The sequence below is a fragment of the Dryas octopetala genome, chromosome 4, assembly GCF_963921425.1.
Source record: "Dryas octopetala chromosome 4, drDryOcto1.1, whole genome shotgun sequence".
NCBI lineage: Eukaryota > Viridiplantae > Streptophyta > Magnoliopsida > Rosales > Rosaceae > Dryas > Dryas octopetala.
Window position 1 is genome coordinate 21,095,333 of NC_141369.1, and position 24,677 is coordinate 21,120,009.

Below are 24,677 nucleotides of genomic sequence, written 5' to 3' on the forward strand. Positions count from 1 at the left end.
AGAGCCCAAGTTGAGATTGTGCCACATTCTTCCACAAAACCAAAGACAAGCCATCTGAATTCTGAACCCCTTTGAAGCAGATTCCCAGGAGAAATTGTATTTCATTCAGTGACATTTAATTAAAGACACAACATCAAAGCAAAAATTACAGGGCATAAAAATGTGATGCCCGAATTTGCAGTGTATCTAACCGCGTATATGGTAACAGTTAACAAATTTACATTGCTCACCTCCTACAACATCCTAATAGACAACAGAAACTCTCTTTACTTGGTTGTTCCTTTACAGGAACACACACAAAGGCGGGGTTACAACAAATTCAGTTTGCTTCCCTAGGGGAACAGGAACGAAGAAGCCCCCCAACTAGGTTGTCTCACATTTTGCAGCTTAACCAGCTTGATCAGCTGGATACAGCATATGCTAATTGTCTTCCAATTTTAGAGAATTTAGCCGTCTAAATCTCTGATCAAGCTCTGCCATCACTGCTGGTTCTTGCTTTTTCCTTTGCTTTGATATATTGTTGGTTGTCATTGAACCTATCTTATCAAATGCCACCTGCATGCGTGTGAACACCAAATTAGAAGAAAATCGTTTTGACACCTTATATTCACAGATTGGGAAAAATAATGCACCTTCTCCAAATTCTGTTAACCCATGTCTCAGCAATCCATTTTAACATCAGTTATAAATTTATGATTGATCTGTTCTCAATTACTGGGTAATGATTCATGCCAAACGATTTACTTGCTAATTTTACATACATGTTATGTCAAGTTTCCCTCTACTGCATCATTGATAAGAAAACAAAAAACAAAAATGGTGACTGCACAGAAATGTGTTACCGTCAATAACTCATCAGGATCAAATAGGTGATGAGTGGTTCTCTGCAGAACACTGATTACATCACCAACATGATGGGTTAGAAGCAACTGCTCTTCCTTCATCTGCAATAGAAAATCACAAAATCAATCAAACTTCTCCTGTTCTAGTGTCTAATATTTCAACAGAACATTAAATGATTGATAGTCAAGAAGCAAGTGAATCTGCAAAAAGCAAAAAATTTAAAGGTCTTATTACCTTAAAGATTGCCAAAGCCACATGAAATAGAACTTTTGCCCCCTCATAGAAAAGGACATCCCAGACCCTTAGAGTAGTCTTTAAAAATAAAAAATAAAAAAAAAGAATGAGCCCCGTAAAAGTGTTAGTCCCAGGAACAACCTCAAATTAGTCACTATCTTTCTATTGGAGAGAGAGAGAGAGAGAGAGAGAGAGAGAGAATCAATTGCTTTAACCTCTGAAGGCAAGCTCTTCGAAAAGAGGCACAGAAACCACTCGGTGGCAACAAGGGAGACATCAAATTCCAATGTTTCCAAATGTGTCGCTATCCTGCATTTTTCTTCCAATTTTTAGAAGATACACAGGAGAAGGGAAAACATAAGACATTTCAGGCTAAGTCACCAAAAGGAAAATACCTTGGGCACTTTTGAGCAAGGAAATCCTTGAAAACTCTTTGTTCAACATGGCATCCTGATAAATTATTTGTATAGCAGTCACTAACCAAGACATTTTCCAAGAGGACGGCTAGCATCCAAAATGCATCTTCCTCTGTTTTCATCACAAGCAATAACAATGCTGCAACATAATTTAAGCCCTGCACCAAGAAAGCCGAACCATTCCAGATAAGGAAGTAAACATCAGCAGTGAAAGATGAATTAACACGTATGAGATTAAGGCAAAGGAGAAACCATTGTGGTGCTTTAAATCAATTATCTCGGAAAATACATGAAATAAGATATTCTCTACAGCAATTAGAGAGAAGTGGAGATGAACCCCCAAGCATTTTGTGATTGATAAATTTTTCCAGTCAATCCTATTGAAATATTTTACAGGACAGCAGTATAACTCATACTTCAGTGGGGCACAAATAGGAGATAGTGAGATAAAGTGTTGCGATGGTTGGGGAAACAACAGAAAGGTACTGTTTTTCTTTGATTAGTTACTACATTTGGGTAGAGCAGTTGGCAATTTCAAACGCAGGATATCTCTTTAGAGGAGAAGTGTGACTACTAGATTGATTCAACATGAAGAATACAAAACATTGCTGCTTAACGATTGGATTTGAAAAAGAAAAATAGAACAAAAAAAGAGGGGAGGGAGGATATCATTTAAATGTATTTTATTTGTGTAGATTAAAGGTAAGATAAGGAGGGAAAAACGGAGGGATGGGCAGAATCTGAACCAAAATCACTTGTAAAACTTACATCTGTGAAAATGTTTGAGGATATATCTCTTGAAACACAATATGATTGAAAAAAGTAGAATTTTGAACATGCTTCAATTTTTGGAACAAGATTAATGTCTGGGCCATGAAACATACAACAGAAGTATTTCCTAATAATATCAGTTTGTAACATTATAAAATGCTTTGCACATTCATGCCCATGATAGTTAGATAACTTTAAGAGTGGCTCATGCATATTATGAAAAGGTACAGCAGACTGACCTGACAATAGCCAACCTCAGAATCGCGGAAAGAATACCCAACAAGGACACGTCGGAGAGCAGCATGACCCTCTGGAGTGTCTAACCATGGGTGACCAGGGAAGGTACGGGGCAGGTCCTGCACATAAAGTTAAGGAATGAATTGCAAGAAGTGGTGGGAATATAATGGCAATCCAGATATAGCCTATCAGGAAAAAGTAATGGAAGATTTTCCCAATGGATTTGTATAAGCAGAGAGCAAAATGCTAAAACTAGAAATTTCCAAATTATTACCATGAATCACAAGATCAGCCACAAAAGAGAACTAATATTCTAGCATAAGGCTAATGTTTTCCTAAATCCATCCTGCTAATTACTTAATTCTCAAAAGGAAGCTAAACCCAAGAAGATCATACATATATAAATCCAAATTCCTTGATCAAAAGTTAGGCAAGATCCTACATTTGCCACAACCATAATTGCAATCCAAAGAGAGGCAAAGGAACTCACATGATCAATCTGCTTTGTGGCAGCTGTGACCTTGCCCTCCACTGCCTTTGTCAAATCATTGTAATAGCTCTCCGGAACCGTGGACTTCTTCTTGGCTGCCCCAGATAAAGAAAACCACACCTTAGGCCGGAGAACAGGCGGAATTCCCTTCCTAATCAACCTCTTCAAAGTAATGGCATTGGCCAAAGCTGAAAACTTGAGCGAGGATTTAAGGGCAATCCCTTCAGAAATGGAAGGCTGCAAGTACCAATTTGCACCTTTGTTGGCCTCCAATGACCACCAAACCCTTCCTTGTTGCCTCACCTTCTCTCTCACCTCATTCAACACATTAACATCATCCACATTCCCTTCTACTGTGAACCCATAAAGGTCTTGGAACTTTACAGTAAGATTAGCCCTCTTGGCATGGATGCTGGGTCTCAAGATTGGTATTTGTGATTGTATTTCAAAGGAAAGCTCTCTTTTGTGCCGAGTTCCATACATTTCTTGGGTTATGGTGATAGATCAAGAAGAAGAAAGGGAAAGGAAGAGCGAGAGAGAGAGAGAGAGAGAGAGAGAGAGAGAGAGAGAAAATATGTGGTGAGAGGTCCTTGTCAAACAAGAAAAACCCACCAGCTAGAAACCATGAAGTTTCTATATTGTAGCCTGAAAAGCTTGAAATTGAACAGGACTGAAGGAGAGGCTGCAAAGTCTCTGCTTTCTTCAACTGGGTTCCTACAGATTTGATGATAGATGAGTCAGGCACAAGATAGATCACCAACAACTTACATTTGTGATGTCCATGAAAGTCCCTTTTGTGCCATTAATATACTCTAGCCAACAAAAAAATTTCTTTTTTTTCTTTTTTACTTGTGGGCTTTTTTTGTAAAAAAATAAAATATTTTCAAACAAAAAAAAAAACCCAGAAAAACAAATGAAGTGGGAAAAGAAAAAACACCCAGAAAACAGATATTTCCAGCAATGTAAATCCAGAGAGAAAACGAGGAAAGAAAGTGAGTACCTGAAATGGGGTTTGATTCAAAGAATATTCTAATTTAAGAATAAAAGGATGGAGGATTAAGAAAAGTGGGTTACAAAGATCAGCAAAGTCCGAATTTTGGGGGATAATTTAAGCTTGCAATTAGAGGGCACAACAGAAAATTGGATGGTCTGAACTGGGCTCTGCTTCCCTGGTCAACAAAGAGAAAATAGTGAAGTAGGAAGAGGTCCAATTTGTAAAACAAATTAGTTTTGTGGGTATTCTGCGTTCAAACTTATTTCTATAAATATATTTTTGGAACGCTATTGGAGGCTTGGAGCGAGTAGGTACTAGGTACTGAAAAGAAACACACATTCACACTGTACAGAAATAAATTAGTTTTCTTTTTGCTGTTTTCTGTTTTTTTTGTTATTTTTTGTTTTTGAGAGAGTTTTAGTTATTCCCGCACAAAAAAAAAAAAGAGAGTTTTAGTTACAAATAAATAAAAATAAAATAAAAAGAGAAACATAGGAGGAAAAATTCATGCATTTGGTTCTTGGTTTTTTGTTTTTTTAGACATGGATTTGCCTTCAATGTTGAATGTCCTACACATTTGACTTTTTCTCTTTTTCTTCATCTTACTTTGTTACTTTTATTAATCACAATCTTAAATACCTCCATCTAAAAGCAGAAACTTTTCTAAAAGCAAATTAAAATCTGAATTTAAAAAGAAAAACTCAAAGAATAAGTCAATAGGATTGGAGCAAGGTTTAAGTTACCTCATTTACATCCAAACAAGTAGTTGAGTTCAAGATTGAGGACAAAAACAGTCGACATGGTTGGGAACTTGGGAGTTGGGAAGGGCATATCCGTAATTAAACAGCGAAGATGGGGGCATTTTCAGGCAGTGTCATCTAACTGTTTCATGGCCCGCGAAATGATTGCCCGAAGTGCTGGGGAGCTGGCATTTGTGGGACCTACTAAAAGTGGGCCACTTCCCTTTGAGCGCGCCAAAAACGAAGGGTGTTATCACGTGCCGGTGTCTTATATAATGATCTGTGTTATCTGACGTGTTCGGACATGGCACTCTTATCTTGCATACGAACGATCCACACGTGTGCCGATGCAGTTGCATGGATTCGGAGTAGGGACCAAAGCACAGGATCCTTGCTCTTTGCAACCCAAATTTAGCATCACCATATCAGGACATGTGTATGTGTTTAGTGCTGGGCTGGCTTGCATTGTTACAAATACAAGAGCTTTGGGCCGGTTTACGGTGGGTCCCAATGCTGCGGTTTATTACTCGTTTTATTCGATAAATAGCTTTTTTTTTTGGCCTGCGATAAATTAGTATTTTTTTTTTTTTTTCAACCATGACAATCAAACATCTTCAATTACACGTGCTATCACCTACTTCTTTCCTTCACTACAAAGACAAAAACTAGTGTTGCCTAAGAAAAGTCGCCATCTCAGCAATGTATTATGTAGTAGTACAAATGTACAATGCAACACATACTCAATTAAATAGATATCAATGATACAGGGCATGACCTATTGTGGGTATGATTGCTTTGCTAGCTACCACCAGTGAAGGCTGAAGCATACTAGAAAGTGATCATGATGCAACCCAATGATCATTAGCATCATAAATAACACTTTGGTTTGCTTTCTCATGAAGGAAGATTAATGCATACAAACTCTTGTTTTAGATGATTTAATATATCCCTTGCATGTTGTTGCAGTTAGATGATCCATCCCCTCATAAATAACACTAGCTAGTACTCATTCTGTAAAGAAAATTGTGAACACTTTGCTTTTATCTCAAAGATTTTCAAAGAAAGAGAGTTTGCCAAATTTTTGGTTAAGTTTTCAAAGCAAGATGCCAAGTTTTTCCACTCTGCTTTTTGACATTGGGTTTTGCTTTCTTGGGAACAAAGATTGCATGTATGCTAAGTTACAAACTCTGCTTTTAGATCAATCATCCACACTCTACCATCTCTTTTGTAACATATAATCATTTTTAAATCTAGGATTTACTACTTTACCATCCTATATTGTTGGACAACAAATCAGTGTGAGCCGACTAGTAACTATGGTCCAGCATCAATATCTTTTTTTCCAACTTAACCACTTAAATCCAATTGAGTTTGGTCAAGTCTAATAAACTCATTAAGTGTGAGATTTTATCTCAAAAAATTTCAAAAATATAAGTAGTGAATTACTTAACTTATTTATCCGAAATTATTATGTCACCTTTCTAAGGTGAAATTAATTCATCACCTATGACTTATGTTAAGCCACATCTCAATGCTAATTTAGTTAAATTTCATATGGATGCAATTCTAAATTACAATATTAATTCTTGTAATGATAATTGTGAAAATTTTGCATCTTTATGAAAGACTTCCAATGTAGGGTGTCAAAAAGAGGTAATGGTTTTCTTTTTGGTTAATAGGTAAATGGTAATTTCTCTTAAATAATCTTTTCCCAGATAATCTCTATCTTCTCAAATATCAATGCAAGCCAAATATGAAACAATATTAATAATTCTATTCTATTGACCTGGCAAGTGGTAATTTAATTAGGAGCATCTGAACGTGACCAAGTGTATGACAGCCCTTTATCGCCAAATATGGTCCAAGACATTACCCTTTTTATTTGCAAATCGAATTGAGAAAAATATCAAAAAGAGCTATTTTTTAAAGGGTACGTGAGCCCACGACCCTACCATGTAATGTTTGTTATGAACATTAGTTTATAGATAGTATCTACTACGTACTGTGCACTAATTAATTAGTTAATACAACTTTGTGTACGTGGTGTTGTCCCCAGCCCAATTCAAACAAATTTAAGTTGTTCAACCGCTCTTGATTTCACTTCTAAGCGTATGCTTCATTCGATTGAATTGAAACTTGGTCTACTTCCAAAATTTAGTCTTACAGAAAACTAGTAGTTGACAATGGGTACTAGATTAATTAATTTAATTGACATTAGAAAATAAATATTGAACGGTTCTATGATTTTTATCATCTCTTTTATTTTATTAGGAAAAAAACTTATTACGTGTTCCATTTACAACAACTAACAATGCATTTCCCATATCCATTACAATTTACTTCATATGACTAGCACAGACCCAATAAATGTGAGAGACAGTTTATACCACGAGTGTAGCGATCTTTTTGGCAGTGTCTTCAACCCATTTATCTGTCTAATCATCACCTTTTAATTTTTCTTTTGAAAAAATTGTATTACTTCGATCAACAACATACCAGAATCTAAAATTATTTGTCTTACTTTTCTAACTATAGTACTGGTCTCCAACTACCTATTGCTTTAATCATATTCATCTTCACAATTTTATAAGAGTACCCAAACTCAAATCTCTCATTTCAGAATTTTTTTTTTAATGATTAGTAGTAAAATAAAAAGAAAAATGTTTAATGACCTATCTATTTTTTCCCAACTTTTGTTTTCCAACTTAGAGTCGTCTTACTTAGAGCATGTGCATTAGTTTTAGCTATAGCTTTTAATTAAAACCACAAACTTGTACATTAGTAAATGTTATAACTAAAACTCATTTATATATTTAGCTTTTATCTTTTAGTTTTCAGCATGAGATCTAACTGTAGGACATTCTCCAATCAGCATGCGCTATATCCTCAATTTCTCTCTCCTATTGACAACATCTGTGCACATGGAATCCAGCCTTTTTTTTACTTTTGAGCTTGCAATAGTTAAATTTTTAACCATTGCAATTTTAATAGCTTAGCTAAATGCTAACCAACGTAGATGATTTTTGAGCTAACCAAGGCACATGCTCTTACACAACATTAATTCATTCGAAAAAAAAAAGAAAAAAAAAAAAAAGAAGAATGAATGTATTAATGTTATGTGAATTAGAAATAAATAGTTTGAAAAGATGTTGGAGGAAATAACATCCTCCAATAAACAATTTCAAGGCTCTATTAGACTATGACCTTGGCTTTCCTAAAATTGCATCGGGTCTACATTCTCTTTTGAAACTGTTATTGGGCGTGGGTACGTTAAGGAACAAGCCCATGCAATTGTTCACATTGGTAACGGGACATAAATTGGGTCATCTATATGAGGTCCAAAAGCTGCTTACTAAAGACTTTATCTGCTTGGACTAGTTATTGGGCTCGCCTTCATTATTAGATTCAAGATAGTAATATTGGAAAAGCTTGTACGCTTTTGTTGCTTGTGATGCAAGTTTTCCTTTTGGTTGTTATAATATTGATCTGTTAGTTCTTCCTAGCTCTATCAAGTTTGAGTTTGACCTACAGTCAGCCGCCATGAGAGGTGGTGTTACAAATACTATTGATGATCATCACTCAAAAACGATTGAAAAGGTCATCAGTATCATCAGCACCTGATATTGTTATGGGCCGAACAAGTTTGTAACTGTTAGTACATGGGTAATGAGACCTAAATTTGATCATCTATATGAGGTCTAAAAGCTGCTTTACTAGAGACTTTTTCTGCTTGAACAAGTTATTTGGGCTCACCCATATTATTAGATTTACGAATAGGAATTAATTGGAAATCAAGTGGAGTCAAACTTATTATGGTTCCCAACAGGAAGCAAAGGTTTGTATGTGATCAAGAGTGGCACCAGATAGAGAACAAACACAATGCCTATCGTTACCTTCCCAATCTCTCTGCTCTCCTTCCATCTTCCTTCTTCTCATATTCGAATTCGCCAACAATGTTTCATTTTTGTTTGTTATCTTTAAATTTCAGTTCTCTCAGTCTCAGTCAGTCTCCTTCGATTTATATATGTTTCTCATCTAACAGTTAGTCTTCTTTTGTTTTATTTTTATTTTTAATTACAGATATCAGATTAATTGTTGTTTAATAAGTTCACTGGATTGAGGGATTTCTGTGTTAATTTCTAGCGTAAGGTAAGTTTAATCACTTCTCTGCATTCGGATTTCGGATTTTCTGTTAAATGAATAAATTGTTAATTTCTGTTATATGCATAAATAAACCCGATTACTAAGTTCTAAATCGTTGAGGAAAATGCTAATTGTCCCAAACATTTTTTCCATACTTGTAGTTCCCAACTGATGTGGCATAAGTTATTTGATATGGTTTACTTTTTTGTTTTTTTGTTTTTTAATTTTGTCTTATAGAGCCAACTGCAATGGTTAAGAGTGTTAAGATAAATAGCATTTTCCAATGGTTAAATAGTTAATTAAAACTGTTGGCCAAAAAAAAAAATAGTTAATTAAAACTGATCAGTATCCTCGCAGCAAATGCAGGCGTGTGTGCAAATCTTGGCGTTGTTTACTCTCAGACCCCAAGTTCACCAAATACCTATTTTCAGGAACACCCACTTGCCTTTTACTCCATGTTTGGAATGACAGAGCCTCCCACCACTTCCGCTTGGTTGACCTTTACAAGGCCTCAAACCCAAACCCAAATGATATCAAACTTAAGGAGTTTTCCGTAGCTTCTGGTGTAAGAGTTGTGGGTTCATGCAATGGTTTACTATGCCTGGTGGATCTGCGTACAAACGATGGCTTTTTTTATATATCCAACCCCATTATTACTGGTGAGTCTTTAGCTCTTCCAAGACCTAATAAGATTATTAGTCTTCATTCCTTTAGTTCTGGGTTTGGTTATTGTCCTATCTTTGATGTATACAAAGTGGTTGTAATTACCACTCCAAGCGAAGGATTTGAATCTGAAGAAGAAGGAGAGATCATGGTTTTAACTGTTGGCTCTCAGATATGGAAAAGCATTGGGAATTGTGTATACCCTTATCTTGGGGGTATATGTAAATCATATGGGACTTACCTTAATGGCTTTCTTCATTGGACTGCTCTATGTAGTAAGAGTGGTGCCTTCATATGTGCCTTTGACATTGGTAGCGAGCGTTTCCAACAGTTTCCACTACCGCCTTGTCCTTTGGAACAATCTTTTTACAATCATTCAAATGAATTTTTGCGAAAACATTTTTTTAGACTTGGAGTCTTGAGAAATGAATTACCACCTCATCAGCTATAAAGCATGTGAAATAAGGAACTAATGGATGAAGTCCTGAATCAGAGGCTGCTTCCTTAAAAAGAACCAAATTAGACCTACTCACAACAAGCTCAGTGAATTTTTCAAAATATAGCTGCAAAGGCAACAAAAAGAAAAGAAAAAAAAAAAAAAAAAAGGTAAACAAGCTCCGTAGATGATATGTGCTTACGGTAGTTTAATGTCAACAGGAAGTCCATCATCCTTTTGTTTCATACTTTTTGCCATCAGAAGGAGCTGCAAGTAATATAGACAAAGCACAAAAATTCAGTAAGTAATGTTGGGATGAGTACTTTTCTTACTTAAGGTAAGTTGTAACATAATCTCTTGCAAATGCGGATGCTTATGCTTATTATTTTTATCAAAGCTCTTTTGAATACTTGTTCAAATTAGAAGTTATTCATGCAAGATGAGACTTTTGAACTATAGTTAAAAACATCTAGATTGAAGTTTAGCTCATGGTGTGGAATTACCAAAAAAGCCTATAAATGCTGACTGAATCCTTCTTTGCCACTTTGAACTCATAGTTTGATAGGAAACTTTGAGTTCAATGACAATTTGCAACTGAGTGCAAGTCTCACTTACACTGCAGACTCAATGGCCTTCAAGTTCAAAAGTAGTAAAGCGCTACGCAGACCCATACAAATGGGTCAGACACTATGCGGTGGAACTCTCAGTGGTGGCTTAACCTTTTACCTTTTCTTGTGTGGCTGTCTGGGTTTGTGTGATTCTCATTGTGCAATGCAAAATGGCATATTTTCTTCTAACTAATGCAGTTGGATAGAGCAAAAAAAGGGGTGGATTTGAAGCTTCTAAAAATTGTGGAAGCCATCTTCTTAATCCTATTGGAAATCAAACAATGCAAGGGGCTGTCTTTGCAAACATTAAGCAATGCATCGGCTAGCTGAAAACAAGATTTTGAATACAAATTGATTGACACAAACAACTACAAATGAATAACGGATGATATTTTCAAGCATAAATGTAGAAAATATATAGTCCTAACCACATCATTCACCTTTTTCTAGCAACATATATTCACCTATGGCAGTACAAACAAAAGCCAAAACATATTTACAAACAAAACCCATTTCGAATTTCACCCAAAAAGCAAGAGCGTGCCAAACTGCCAACTGAAACTTGTGGGGGCACTCAACAAAGATCAAAGAAAGAAAACGCACACATTTACTTCATTACCTGTGCTTCGAGAAGTAAACTTCGGTTCAGAGTCTTCAGACTCGCTAATAGAGCTAAAATTGAAAAGTAAGTGGGAAACTTACAGTGAAAATGAATATTCACCTGCTCTAGCCTCTTTCATCCATCCAGCACTAGCGTGTAAGCTTCTTTGTTGCAGTATTGTGATTTGTGATGGCGTAGGAAGTGGGTAAAACGACGGTGTGCTGTTAGTGTAAGACGACATAAAACGACATAAACGACGGTGTGACATTGTGATGGCGGTGCTGTATAGGGTTGGGCCAAAAGTCGGGGTAGGCCCAAGATCATAAAACGACATTCCAGTCTATTATAAAAGAGGGCTGCTATTTGCACACCCCTTTTTTTCTTTTTGCACACCCTTTTTCTCTTTTTTTCTCCTATACACCCCACACACTTACCTCAAATTCAAAACCTCTCAACACACACCCAACCCATTACCAAAATACCCTCATTTCATTACACACCCTCCCCTCTTTCCCTCTCTTTTTTCTCTCGTTCACACCCCCTTCCCCTTCCCCTGTTTTTTTTTTTTTTTTCCTTCTTCTTCTCCAACCCTCCCCCAGCCAGTCCCTCCACCCAACCCACCCAGCCCCTCAACCCCTTCCCTCTCCGACCAACCTCCCTGCATGCAGCACCGGCCACCCTCCTCAATCCCTCTCTCTCCTCCCCGCATGCAGCAGCACCACCTCACTCCCTCCCCCCGTTTCACCCGACCCACCCAGCCCATCTCTCCCGCACCCTCCCTGCACCACCTTCCTCCCTCTCTCTTCCCCGGCAGCACCACCTCCCCGTCACATTCTCTCTCCTAGCTCCCTTTCTCTCTCTCGCGACTCCACCTCCCCGCAACACCACCTCTCCTGCAAGCTCCGCGAAGCCCAACTGCCGGCTCCAACTCCTTCCAGCCACCTTGTGCAGCACTGAGCTCAAACACCCGCCCGCCCAACTGCCTGGTCGCATCGTCGATGGAGCAGCTGGGCACTTCTCCGGGGTGGAAGCTCAACGGTGCGACGCGGGAGTGGCGCTGGCAGCAGCTTGGCTCTGTTAGAGACAAGACAGAGAAATGGAGAGAGGAGAGAAAATGAGGAGGTGACCGGTGGTGGTCTCACCTCTCGCCCAAGCAGAAAAAAAAAAAAAAAAAAAAAGGTGGCAGTGGTTCGGCAGACCAGTGCCGAACCCGTCTGTTTCGTTCGACAGGTAACCGCCGAACGAACCTAGTTTGTTCGGCGGTTACCTGTCGAACGAAACCGACGGGTTCGGCACTGGTTTGCCGAACCACCTGCCACCCTTTTTTTTTTTTCTATTTGCTTGGGCGAGAGAGAGAGAGAGAGAGAGAGAGAGAGAGAGAGAGAGAGAAAAGAATGTGGTAGTGGTGGTGGCTGTTTTGGTGGTGCAGGGGCTGGGGGGGTTGGTGCAGGGGCTGGAGGCCTAGGTGGGTTGGGTGGAGGGGGGAGGGGGAGGGGGAGGGGGAGGGAGGGAGGGGTGGGTCGGGTGAGGGGTTGAGGGGCTAGGTGGGTTGGGTGGAGGGGCTGGCTGGGGGAAGGTTGGAGAAGAAGAAGAAGAAAAAAAAAACAGGGGAAGGGGGGTGTGAACAAGAGAAAAAAGAGAGGGAAAGAAGGGAGGGGGTTTATTGTCTTTTTTTTTTTTGAGTTTTTTTTTTCTAATAGGGGTGTGCAAAAAGAAAAAAAAGGGTGTGCAAATAGTAGCTCTCTTATAAAAACAAAATGAGGTGTCTTACCGAAAAAGCCCTCCCCGCCTGAATTGATTTAATAGCCCGCCTCATTTGAATTTGAGATTGAGGTGCGATCAGTGTGAGAGCTCAGAGAGTTGAGATTGAGGTGCGATCAGTGTGAGAAGCTCAGAGATCTTCTTCCATGGAAAATTTGGGTCCATGCCTTCTGAACAAAGAGGATCACGATGAATCTGTCTACGATCACAACGAAGCCCTCTTTGGGCCGCCTTCGCCGAACGCTCCGCCCAATCCTGAGCTGCCGGTGCCTGAGGCAGTGCCGCCGGCGAATCCTCCGCAGGTTCAAGCAGAACCAGAGCCTCTTGATCAAGCAGGAGATGAATTTCTCGCTGATCTGACCTTAATGGCAGCCACCAACTTCGACATGGCCTTGGACGGCAATACGCTGAGGGTCCGTGATAAAGAAGCTTTCAGGACTGCTGTTCCCAGATTCTTCGGCTACAATCACAACGTCTTTGCAACTGATCTGCGGGACAATGTAAGCAGTTCACAACCTAAATCTTATTTCCTAAATTTTATTCGCTTAAATTGTTTAAATTATAAATTTATAATTACACTTGAACTTTAATTTGTTAGGGTTTTATCCTTGAGCTTGAATATCTGCTGATGCTACCCCCGAAGAAAAGAATTACGAGGGCACTGGATGGTATGGAGTTTGTTTCTAAATTTGGTTTGAATTGTTTTTAACTTGTTTGTTGTTTTATGAATTACAGAAGGCATGGCTTGATCCTCAGCTTGTTTGGTGATGCACTGATAGATTGATGAGAAGGTAATTAAAAATACTTGTTTCTCATAAATTTGGTATTTCTTGATGGTTGATGTGCTTGATCGTGTGTTTTACATTTTCTCAGCCCAAAAACCATTATCACCCCAATTGGCCTTGTACTTCTCTTACTTTTTTGTCTGCATCTTGAAAGCCATTTTGCATTTTCATATGCTCATTAAATTCCATCTTGTCTCTGTGCCTGTGCCTATTATATCACTCACTGTGCAGCACCACCTCTAGGCTCTAGCTCCCCATTTCAGATGACCTGTCATTCTGACCAATAGAGCAACCTTGTCTTAGACCTTGGCACCTCTCTGTGCTAGTGTTACTTTTTAGTGTAAAATACAATTTTGGTCCTTAGTTTTGTCCTATATTTTTTATTTTCCTATTTTAGTCTCTTATGTTTTATTCTAATTTTCATATTTTAGTCTATGTGTAACTAATACACTGACACATGGTATAACCAATCTAACGTGTAAGAATATTATTAGACAGCATGTTTATCTCTCTTAGGCAGTGATGGAGCCATGAAAACATACCTATGAGGGCACCATCGTTTCTTTATTGAGGCATTTCCACTTCAGTATTGCACACTTGATTTCAACTTGCTTCAAAACTTTTTAATCAAAACAAAAAATAGCTTTAATTTAAATAAAAGTTATTGCATTTTAATCAACAAGAAAGAAACTTATATAATATTACAACAGAGAAATATAATAGAGACAAAAATATAAAATTTTATATATATGTCCATATAATAGAGATTGACATTTAAAGACTTAAAGTCTCAAATGCACAAATAAATCAAGGCTACAAGAGGAAAACGAAGAGAGAAATCATTTACTTATTTCAATAGACCATTATATTGCATTGGAAATTTGGGAGAGATAGAGCAGAGCTTGCTGTCCGTGGAGAATAGGAGAAGACACGGGAGGAATTAGATGAAGAGACTGAAGAGTGAAAAGTGAACTTCCTAGAAAAGGGAAGTAGCCAAAAATAGAATAAAAAAAGGAAAGCATGTGTGTGAGTCTGTAAGACTTTAAGTCAGGACTGATATTGTAAGGGTCTTTTAGTCAAATAACTATGAAAACAATAGGCCAAGTCTTTTTTCCCCAAAAGTTGAGTGGGGGCTCGTGTCTCCTTGGTCCTCACGTGGTCCTGTCATTGTTTTTAAGGTATAATATTAATAACATTCACTCATATTATGACAGATATATTAATTACATTACATAGCGTTGTATCAGTTACACTAAAAAATCTCTCTAATTTTAGGACATTTTTGTATTTTTGTCAATTGAATCAACGGTTTGATAGTGTGAGACATATGTGCAACTGTGCAAGGGCTTAAAATTTCACCTTAAATTTAAAAAAGAAAATTGCTCATTGTCGTCACTTGTCTTCCTCATCCCCTGCTACCCGGCCACACTCCACCCCTCCTCTCCTCCACTGCCATAGCTACTGTTTTCTTATGCCCCCATACAAGAAAATAAACCAAAATCCAAAATTTTCCTTTCTTTTTAATGTTATATTTCTTAGCAGCCGAACAAATCAACAATAAATTAATAACAGCCTTCACACAACCAAATAAAATGAAAAAAAAAAAAAAATCCATAGCCTCCATATCCTCAAATCCAATGCCCACAACCATGAACCAAACCTACAACCATTAATACATTTGCAGATCAGCTAAACAAACTGAAAAATGATATTGACGAATTATTGGGCAACAAACTTAAAAATTTTAATTTATTAAAACCACCTTTGAGCGAAACCCAGTTCAAGAATAACCATCTCAAATCTAAAACATTTCTAGATTTCGCACTGGGAAGGCCGAGTTAGATTCACATTCATATGTTAATATTACTTAAATACAGATTTGCTCCCAGGAACACAACTTTAAAAATTAAATTGGGACATTTCTTGATAAGCAAACCCATATATAGGAGCTGATTCTGTGTTTACTTAGTGAGAGAAAAAGAGGCGAGATTTCATATGTTCATGTATCATATAGTAGTTTGTCATGTGGAAAATATAATATAACTGTACTAACATTGACTTTTTGTCTTTGGAAAATGCAGGTAACCAGGTATTTCAAGGTCCACAACTTTTTCTACTGTTTGAATATAAACATATAAATAGTTGTTATTATAACAACATGTAAACATGTAGATTCTTCTCTTCCCTATCCATATTACCACTCAATCATTCATTAGGTGGAATACAAAGAAGCTTTCTTCTTTGTGCTTTTGTATATTTCTTCCAACAATGGATGAAAGTAAGAGTTGTAAGAGTTTTCTTCTTTGTGCTTTTGTACTTTGAATGTTAGGTACTAAACAAATGGAATCCAAATGTTAAGTTTCAGTCACTTATTATATTTTTTTTTTTAATATAGTTGTGACTAGTAAACAATTATATTAGAGTTTATAATAATTAGATTTATAAAGATTCAAAGATCAGGATTTAGACCTAAATATTAAAAACTACTATTTACGGTTTGAGTTTTCTTTTATAATATTAGGTGAATGTTAGAATACCCATACTAGTGTTTTTTTTTTTTTTTTTTTTGTAATATTCATAAATATTTAGTGAATGTTCGAATGCTCATACTACCATTCACGGTTATGATAGCGTCATATTATGCAGGAAACCATGTCTCTCTTGGCATAACATCAATATATGACATCAAAACCTATGCTGCCACTCTCAGCGTACTTCAAAATCCTAGTGTTTCACGAGACTGTCACATTGAGGCATTTGACCAAACACCCTAACTGCATATTCCGAAGTGCAATACTTAGCGTACGTACACTTGGATCAAACAATTGGTAACTAAGACATCGGGCTCAAGCCCAGATACCATCATGCGAGTGTGGGCTTGTTGGTCGGATTGAAATTCTTGGTGGGTGTTCTTTGGTTGTGAGTGAGAGTAGAGAATGTGCAAATGGGTTGTCTTTTGGTAAACAGGTTTTGAAGAGAAAGACAAAATTTGGTTTTGGCCAATGAAGCGAATCGCGTTTACCAATTGTTCGAGAGATGACGTACCGATATGTTTAATTTTTTTAAAAAAATTTTGGTTCTTAGGATGTAATTAAACTCTTAAGTTTGCACTGGTGCAATCTTTACTCTGATCCTTATTTTATTGGCCACTTTCTACGTCTCTAAAGTGATAAGCAATCGCTAATAACGTGTGCATTCATCTATCTTTTTCAAATGTTTATTAACCATTAAAGTCTACTCATTAGATTTAGGTGTTGGATTGAAATTCTCTAAGCCCATAAATGAAGGCTTAACCATGTTCCCGTTGAAACATTAATTTAGAGTTTTTGTGAAGTGGTGAACTCATATGTCTAAAACAAATAGAATTATTGGAATATGAAAGGGTGTGCTATGGAAAAAAAAAAAATTAATATTTGTACCATGTGTATGATATGACCACATAGTGTTACGACTAGTGACACTTCTCTTGGCCCTGTGAGTTTCTATGGAAGCTTAAGGTTTCTCCTAAATTAAACACTTTCTTATGGCTTTTTTTCCATGATCATCTTCTCACCAATGTTCAACGCGTTCGGCGGAATTTAGCTGCTCATGATCTTTGTCCTTGTTGTGGTACTGCTTCTGAAACTCTAAATCATCTCTTTCGCAATTGTTGTTTTGCTCTTCCACAGACATTGGAGTTTATGTATCCCCTGGCCTCTCATTTTTCTCTCTAGCCTTTGGTTTTGCAGGAAGTGGAGGTGCTCCAAGGTTTTTTTCAGAAAATTTTGTGTTTCCTGTTTGCCCTCAATTGATTCTTCTTCAGTATGCTAGGGAATGGATGGATGCTATTAGATCTATTTCTGCCAATATTTTCCAAGCAAGTGATTTTTATCAGTTGGTCTGCTCCTAATATAGGTTGAGTGAAATTGAATGTTGATGAGTGTTGTTATGGTGTTCATAAACATGTGGGTGCAGGTGGTATAATTCGTGATAGTGCTTGCAACTGGCTTAAGGGTTTTTCCTCCAATTTGGGTGTTGGGAGTATTTTAGAAGCGGAGCTATAGTGGATTTTTTAGGGTCTCAATCTTGTGTGGGATGAGGGTCGCATTCAAGTTCTTGTTGAATGTGATATTTCTACTGCGGTTAAGCTTCTTACGTGTCCAATTGGGGTTTGCCATCCTTTTTACAGTCTGATTAGTTTTTGCAAGGCTCTTCTTGGCAGGGATTTGAATTGTTCTATTGTTCAAATTCTTAAATAAGCGATTTCTGCAGCTGATCACATGGCTGGGTTGAGTGTTGGTCTTTCCTTAGGTTTCCATTTGTCTAGTAATCCTCATTCATCTATTGTTTCTATTTTGGATGACGACCTTTTAGGTCGGGCAAAGTTCGTGTTGTGCCCTTGCAATTTTTGTTTTTGATTTTTTGGAATTAAGCCTGCGTTATTACCAAAAACAAAAAAACAAAACAATACTAGTGGCACCAATTTTTTTTTTTTTTTTACTTTTGGTTATTAATGACAACTAATGTGACAAATGAGATATAATTTCTTATTTGTTATAATTAAATAAGATCAAAAGTAAACGTAAATATGCCACAAATAAAATATCATCAAATGAATTGAGATCTAAAAAATTAATATATTAGTTGATGAGGCGGATCCATAACATCATATTTTTGACACAAGTTTTCAATGGGGCACATTTCATATAAGATTTCAACGATCCGAATCGTCTATTTTTTAGATCTCCATTAAAGAATCATCATTATAAAAAATTAAGTTAATCAAAAATTATTTACCTAAAAAGATTAAATGGTCAATAAAAGAACACTTGAAATATTGATAATTTAATCTTATATGATAAAAGGTTTTTGATTTACCTAATTTTTGTAAAAATATCTCTTAATGAAGATCTAAAAAATAGACGATTCGGATCGTTGAAATCTTATATAAAATATGCTCTATTAAAAATTTGTGTCAAAAAGATGATGTCATTGATCCTTCTCTTAGTTGATACCTTACCTCTAGTACAACTCTCCCAGAAAAAATCAATTCCCAAATCTATACTGCATAGCATAGGGGTGTAATATATCTGGTGGTCGTTTTACCCATTTGGGCCTTCTTTGGAGCTGGCTGGGCTTGGACCCAGTGCATTGCTCAACACCCTTTCAGATGATAGGCCTAGTATGGGTAGTGTTAGTTTCCTTGTTTTGGGCTTCGGCCTGCTAAGAAACTTAGGATATATAGTTCGGTGATGCTGGTAGTATCGATATCTTGTTCTGTTTGAGTTTTGGGGCAAAGAAACCCTAGGTGCAAGTTTGATTGGCAGCCGCTATGAAAGACGGTACCATAGGAATCCGCAGGTCAATAACATTCGAGTCATCCCTTGGAGTAGTACCCGCCTCTCGTATTCTTCGCTTAAAAAGATGTAAAAGATCATCATCATCAGCAATTAGCATTGATGATCTCCCTGGGACGTTATTGGTTGAAATCCTTTGTCGACTTGCTTGCCAAAAATTGGTTTTCCAATGTAAGTGTGTGTCCAAGCGTTGGTGCAGTCTCCTCTCTGATCCTTATTTTGTTCACCGTTTTCTGCGTGTCCAAAGTGAAAAGCAATCGCCAAAAATCCGTACTCTGATAAACCCCAAAGCAGATGAATTCAATGGAGCATCTGATGATCCGGTGGAGGTGTGGAGCAAAAGATTCAGCCTGAGTTTCCTACCCCCTCGGAAAGAAGGGGAAAAACTAGTTGTGGTAGCAACGTACAAGGACTTAGTTTTGTGCTGTGTAAGCAATGAAGAACAGTGGGATGATCATGTTGATCATTACTACATCTGTAATCTATACCTCAAGCAATGGGTTGCTCTTCCTCCCACCCAAGCTCGTCCCCAAAGGGTCGAAGGAGTACCGATAGGTTTCATCTGCGATCCCTACTATAAGGTAGATACACAACAACAACAACATATCATTAAATTTAATGCTGCATATAGGTTCAAGGTTGTGAGAATTCATCCTCTACATCATTGGACTTTTAGTCACTTACCCAAATGTAGGGTGGAGATCTTCTCTTCGGATACGGGTGAATGGAGAGACTCTATTGTATCATCCCCACCAGTGGCACCAGTGGGTTCTGAAGATATCAGGTTCTATCGTGCCTTTGCTTATAATGGAATGCTGTATTGGTCGACCAATATTAATATTCTTATTGGGTTGGATCCTTTCATGATCAACAACAATAAAAGTTGTTCCAGTAATGGTGATGATTATGAATATCATATCATTGAATGTGATACGCCTTGGTCTGGATACGGCTTATTTACAGTTCATTGCCTAGGCGTTTGCAGGCGAGGGTGTTTGCGGATGTGCCACCTCCACAAGCCTACCAAGAGTCTAGTGGTCTGGGAGTTGAGTAAAGAAGAACAAGTTGCTGCTGCTGCCAATGGCAATGGCAAATTCTGTTTGAAACACAGGACAGTTTATTCACTGGATCCGAAAATGTTTACGGATATTGGTCCCAAGATATATGATGAACTGTTTTCGTTTGACCCAAATGATGACGATATCTTATATCTACGTTTGCATTACAAATCTCCATACTATTTCAGGTGCAACATTCGTACAAGAAGGTGGTCAAAGATAAAGATGCAAGCAGAATTTACAACACCTGATCGCTGTTTGTTCTCATTTGTGCTCCCATGGTGGCCCACACCAGTTCCTACACTACCACAGCATGCCCATGGCAATTGGTGGAAGGACTAGCTAGCTAGTACTAGATTGTAAGTCTATATATTATGTGTGTAAATTAATCTAAACTTAAGTTATCTGATGTATATGTTGTACTTAGCTTCAGCTAACATTTCTGCATTTGTATATGTTTTTGTGCTTATGATACTTCATAATTTATTTTTTCCTTTTAATTATTATTTTCTGGGCTAACTGCTTCTTTGATTGTATTATGGTAATGGAGCATATCATTATTTTTTTGGTAAACGAGCATATCATTATTAATAATAAAAGCAGAAATATTTATATATTTGGTGATGGAGGCTTGAGCAAGTCTAACTTTTATATATTAAGTTGGAATATTGGACTTGCATAGTTTTGGGTTTCATTTTTGTTATTGCAATTGGTGTTGATCTGTTTTGGCTTTGCTTGTTTGTTTCATATTGCTTTATATATGCAGCACTTCTATCCAGACTTAGCCGTTGTTTTTGTTTTGTATCAGATCATTAATTTCTCTGGTTTGGCTCTTTGCTATACATTTTCCTTCTTTATTATTATTATTATTATTTGCCTTCTTCTTGGCCTTAATTGTTTAGAAAATCAAGGTGTGGTTTAGTGTAATTAAGGAAACCATGTGACTCTTGTACAGTTTTACTGTCCAGAGACAAAAAGAGCACTTCATCCCCCTAAAAAACTTTACTCTATATATATATATATATATATAGGTGGCCTTTGGAACAAGTGTGTGTGTAAGGGCTGCTCGTGGCCTGTCAGGGGGATGGGATCACAGGTTAGGTTTGATTTTGAACAGTTCGTCTGAGATGTTTGTATCTATATTTTTGCCTTCCTAGCTCCATGTAAAAATTGTAAATAGCTACCGTTTGATGAAATGAAGCTTTAATGTAATGATTTTGAATGTTGTATAACTTTTGTTAATTTGTTGGAGTGTTAGCTGCAGAAGCAGAAATAGCTTGAAAACCTTGCTCATTTCGAGCATAGCCAACAGTAATTGCATTATATATATGATTGCAAACTATGGTTTGGCATCAAGTTAAATATTTTTCTAGCATCAGATATATTAGCACATTTTGCATACAAGTCCAATGTGGCAGTTGAGACTATGAAATCAGATTGGAATTTTGTCTTTATAGAATGTTCTGAGTGCCTAACCTGTATGCTGATAATAATGCACAGGACCTGAAAACGCTAGCATAGGTAGATTAGCTCACCTCCATTCCTACTTTCTGCACCTCATTAAATATTGTTTTATTCCCCTAACAAACTGATCTCATTCTGATTTGGTATGGCCATTATATTCCTAGAATGGGTTTTGTTTTCTGGTTGGCTGTGAGAGGATGGCTGGTCACTCTTGATAGCATACAAACCTTAGCTCCCTGTGCTGGTACTTTTTGTGTCCTTTGTAATATAATGTTTTGAGTCTCACAAACATTTATTTTTTTGAGTGCCCTTTTCCTAATGGCACCTGTACAGTCTTAATGCAAACGTGCATATCACATTTGAGTTTGACTGATTGTAGTTTCCTTTTGTATCCTAGACATCTTGCTCCTGGTCTGGCAAGCAAATTTTAGAGGGTGTGAAATGGTTGTCTTGCAGAAACAGTTTATCATGTGTTGGATGGAACGGAATAACAGAGTGTTCAAGCATGAATCAAAGTCTCCTCTGGCTGTTGTTGCCCTTCTTATGCCTGTTTTTGTGGTGGGGTTGTTTTCCATTTGTTTTTCTGTTGGGTGTTTGTTTTATTTATAGGTGCTGCTTTGGCTTTTGATCTTGTAGCCCGTTGCAGCTTGGTGTGGTTGTTTTCCCTTTGTTTTCTTGTTGAAACTTTTATTTTGTTCAATTTGGACATAATGCTACTTTTGTCAAATAATTAGAACAAATTTTAGTCATGTGCTTTGCACATGTCTTATACCCAAATCAATTAAAATTAGATCCCCAAAACAATCTCTTTCATAACCATACATGCTTTCAGAACAAACAATTGAATTCGGCACCCATACTCATTTTCACATAAAAGCGGCTTATGATATCGTCATTATGCAGGAAACCATGTCTCTCTTGGTAACATCAATATGTGACTGCACATTCCATATTGCCATATCAATATTTGACAGCAAACCCCCATGTTGCCATAATATAAATATATGACAGTTACCCCATGTTGCCACTCTCAGCGTACCTGAAAATCTTAGTGTTTCACAAGACCGTCACATTCCGAAGTGCAATACTTAGCGTACGTACACTTGAATCAAACAATTTGTAACAAAGACATCGGGCTCAAGCCCAGATATGATCATGCGAGTGTGGGCTTGTTGGCCGGATTGAAATTCTTGGTGGGTGTTCTAAGATGATCATGTTGATTGTTACTACATCTGCAAATTCTCTACTTTGACTCACAACCAAAAAACACAACCGATAGGGTTCATCTGCGATCCCTACTAGAAGGAAGAAGAGGTAGATACATAACAACAACATATCAAATTTAATGCTGCATATAGGTGCAAGGTTGTGAAAATTCATCCTCTACATCATTGGACACGTAGTCACGTACCCAAATGTAGCGTGGAGATCTTCTCTTCGGATACTGGTGAATGGAGAGACACAATTGTATCATCCCCACTGGTGGGTTCTAAAGTTATCAGGTTCAATCGTGCCTTTGCTTATACTGGAATGCTGTATTGGTCGACTAATACTAACATTCTTCTTGGGTTGGATCCTTTCATGATCAACAACAATAAAAGTTGTGATATTCATATTAATGATTATGAATGTCATATCATTGAATGTGATACGCCTTGGCCTGGATACGGCTCCTTTAAAGTTCATTGCCTAGGCGTGTGGAGGCGAGGGTGTTTGCGGATGTGCCACCTCCACAAGCCTACCAAGAGTCTAGTGGTTTGGGAGTTGAGTAAAGAAGAACAAGTTGCTGCTGCTGCCAATGGCAATGGACTAAAAAAAACCTATTCTTTTTTTGCTACAATTAATACCTATGGATAACCATGCTTGTTTGGACAGGATACGCATAACCATGCTAGTTACGTACTTTGTGTGCATTTGTGCACGCAAATGTAATGAGTTGGGTTAATAAAACTCAGAAAAAGCTAGATGAGTGGAATAAAATCCCCATTTCGAAGTGACTCCCTTTGGTTGGTTACATGATGTTTTCTTCTGATATTCATTCTGCTCGTATAGTTTTCTTTTGCCTCTTTTGAGGTTTTTAGTCTCCTTTGTTTAGAGCTTTGGGCCTTTTACTTGCTGTTTGTAGACGTTTTGGGCTTTGGTTAATTTTCTACCTCCTTTCCTGGGCTGGACTTTGTTGCTTTTGTGCCTTATTTTTTGTTTGGTAAGAGGGAATTTTGTGCCTTATTTTGGGTTTGATAAATTTTTATTTACCAAAAGTAAAATTATAAAGAATTGCATATTTATCTCCCTTCCACTATGGTAAACCCATTTTTTGTGACCCAAAACCCATTTTGGGTCACAAATAGTGCTGTGACCCAATTCTCACATTTATGGTGCTGTGACCTATTTTGGGTCACAGTGTTTTATACATATTTAAAATATGCCTAATATTGATTAAGTGATATTTAATTGATAATTTTAAATTTAAAGTATAATAAAAATGATTCTAGTGATCTTATTTTAATGAGATCTTTAAAATAAGGTCAATATTGAATATATTTAAAATAAGAAAATTTCATAAATTAGACAACATAAGCCTTACAACATCGGGACTTCAATAACCACAAACAAGAAAAACAACACGATGATTTAAAGGAAAAACAAGTACAACATGATCACTAAAAGAAAAAACAAGAACAATACGATGATTTAAAGAAAAAACAACAACAACAACTGCATTCGACATGACAGAAAATGAATCGAACTTCTTATTCACATATAATAATTATACAAATATATAAATATGCTTGATAATTGGATAAAACAAAAAATAATCATGCAAATATATAAATGCATAAAAACTTACCACATTGGCATCATTTGCACCGCTTGCACGCATTCGCTCGGCCTCCAATAAGCAAGCATAAAATTTGTTGCAATCACGCGCAATATCTTTGAATCGTGCTTTAACACCGCCAACCTTACGAATTGTTTCACCCCCCATGTTACGCTTGAAAATTTGATAAATTTGTTCCCAAAGCATGACGGCTCTATTTTGGGCACCAAGACAACCGTCGGGAGACCTCTCTAGGTATGCCATCACTAGGGCTTCATC

General features: G+C 37.2%; 3 protein-coding genes across 5 annotated transcripts; 2 read left to right on the forward strand and 1 right to left on the reverse strand.

The window, feature by feature from the left end:
* Positions 1 to 26: 26 nt before the first annotated feature.
* Positions 27 to 4,231, reverse strand: LOC147288049 (Ypt/Rab-GAP domain of gyp1p superfamily protein). Its single transcript, XM_086240101.1, has 8 exons — positions 3,992 to 4,231; positions 2,992 to 3,705; positions 2,504 to 2,620; positions 1,473 to 1,651; positions 1,293 to 1,386; positions 1,078 to 1,155; positions 843 to 944; positions 27 to 555 (listed from the first exon to the last, which is right to left on the reverse strand). Exons 2-8 carry the CDS (start codon positions 3,472 to 3,474, stop codon positions 421 to 423), a joined length of 1,188 nt encoding a protein of 395 aa, XP_086096227.1. The 5' UTR covers positions 3,475 to 3,705; positions 3,992 to 4,231; the 3' UTR covers positions 27 to 420.
* A 553-nt stretch (positions 4,232 to 4,784) lies between these two features.
* On the forward strand, positions 4,785 to 9,982 carry LOC147288050 (F-box protein At3g07870-like). The gene is made up of 2 exons (XM_086240976.1): positions 4,785 to 4,972; positions 9,226 to 9,982. The coding sequence occupies exons 1-2, from the start codon at positions 4,785 to 4,787 to the stop codon at positions 9,980 to 9,982; spliced, it is 945 nt and encodes a 314-aa protein (XP_086097102.1).
* A 9,010-nt stretch (positions 9,983 to 18,992) lies between these two features.
* Positions 18,993 to 22,240, forward strand: LOC147288051 (uncharacterized). 3 transcript variants are annotated; one of them, XR_015121919.1, is made up of 3 exons: positions 18,993 to 20,475; positions 21,745 to 21,824; positions 21,978 to 22,240. XR_015121919.1 is itself a non-coding variant. In XM_086241792.1 (2 exons), the coding sequence occupies exon 1, from the start codon at positions 19,034 to 19,036 to the stop codon at positions 20,456 to 20,458; it is 1,425 nt and encodes a 474-aa protein (XP_086097918.1). In that variant the 5' UTR covers positions 18,993 to 19,033; the 3' UTR covers positions 20,459 to 20,475; positions 21,978 to 22,240. The 3 variants fall into 3 exon arrangements, 2 of the variants coding, with proteins under 2 accessions (XP_086097918.1, XP_086097919.1); XM_086241792.1 differs by lacking the exon at positions 21,745 to 21,824; XM_086241793.1 differs by lacking the exon at positions 21,745 to 21,824 and having other exon boundaries at positions 22,037 to 22,240.
* Positions 22,241 to 24,677: the final 2,437 nt, after the last annotated feature.

Coding starts and splice junctions, on each gene's coding strand:
- LOC147288049 (XM_086240101.1), bottom strand. CDS start 3,474: ATGTATGGAACTCGGCACAAAAGAGAGCTTTCCTTTGAAATACAATCA. Junction 2,621..2,991: donor CCACAAAGCAGATTGATCAT/GTGAGTTCCTTT, acceptor CTTTATGTGCAG/GACCTGCCCCGTACCTTCCC. Junction 1,652..2,503: donor CTGAGGTTGGCTATTGTCAG/GTCAGTCTGCTG, acceptor TTCTTGGTGCAG/GGCTTAAATTATGTTGCAGC.
- LOC147288050 (XM_086240976.1), top strand. CDS start 4,785: ATGGTTGGGAACTTGGGAGTTGGGAAGGGCATATCCGTAATTAAACAG. Junction 4,973..9,225: donor GAGCGCGCCAAAAACGAAGG/GTGTTATCACGT, acceptor GTATCCTCGCAG/CAAATGCAGGCGTGTGTGCA.
- LOC147288051 (XM_086241792.1), top strand. CDS start 19,034: ATGAAAGACGGTACCATAGGAATCCGCAGGTCAATAACATTCGAGTCA.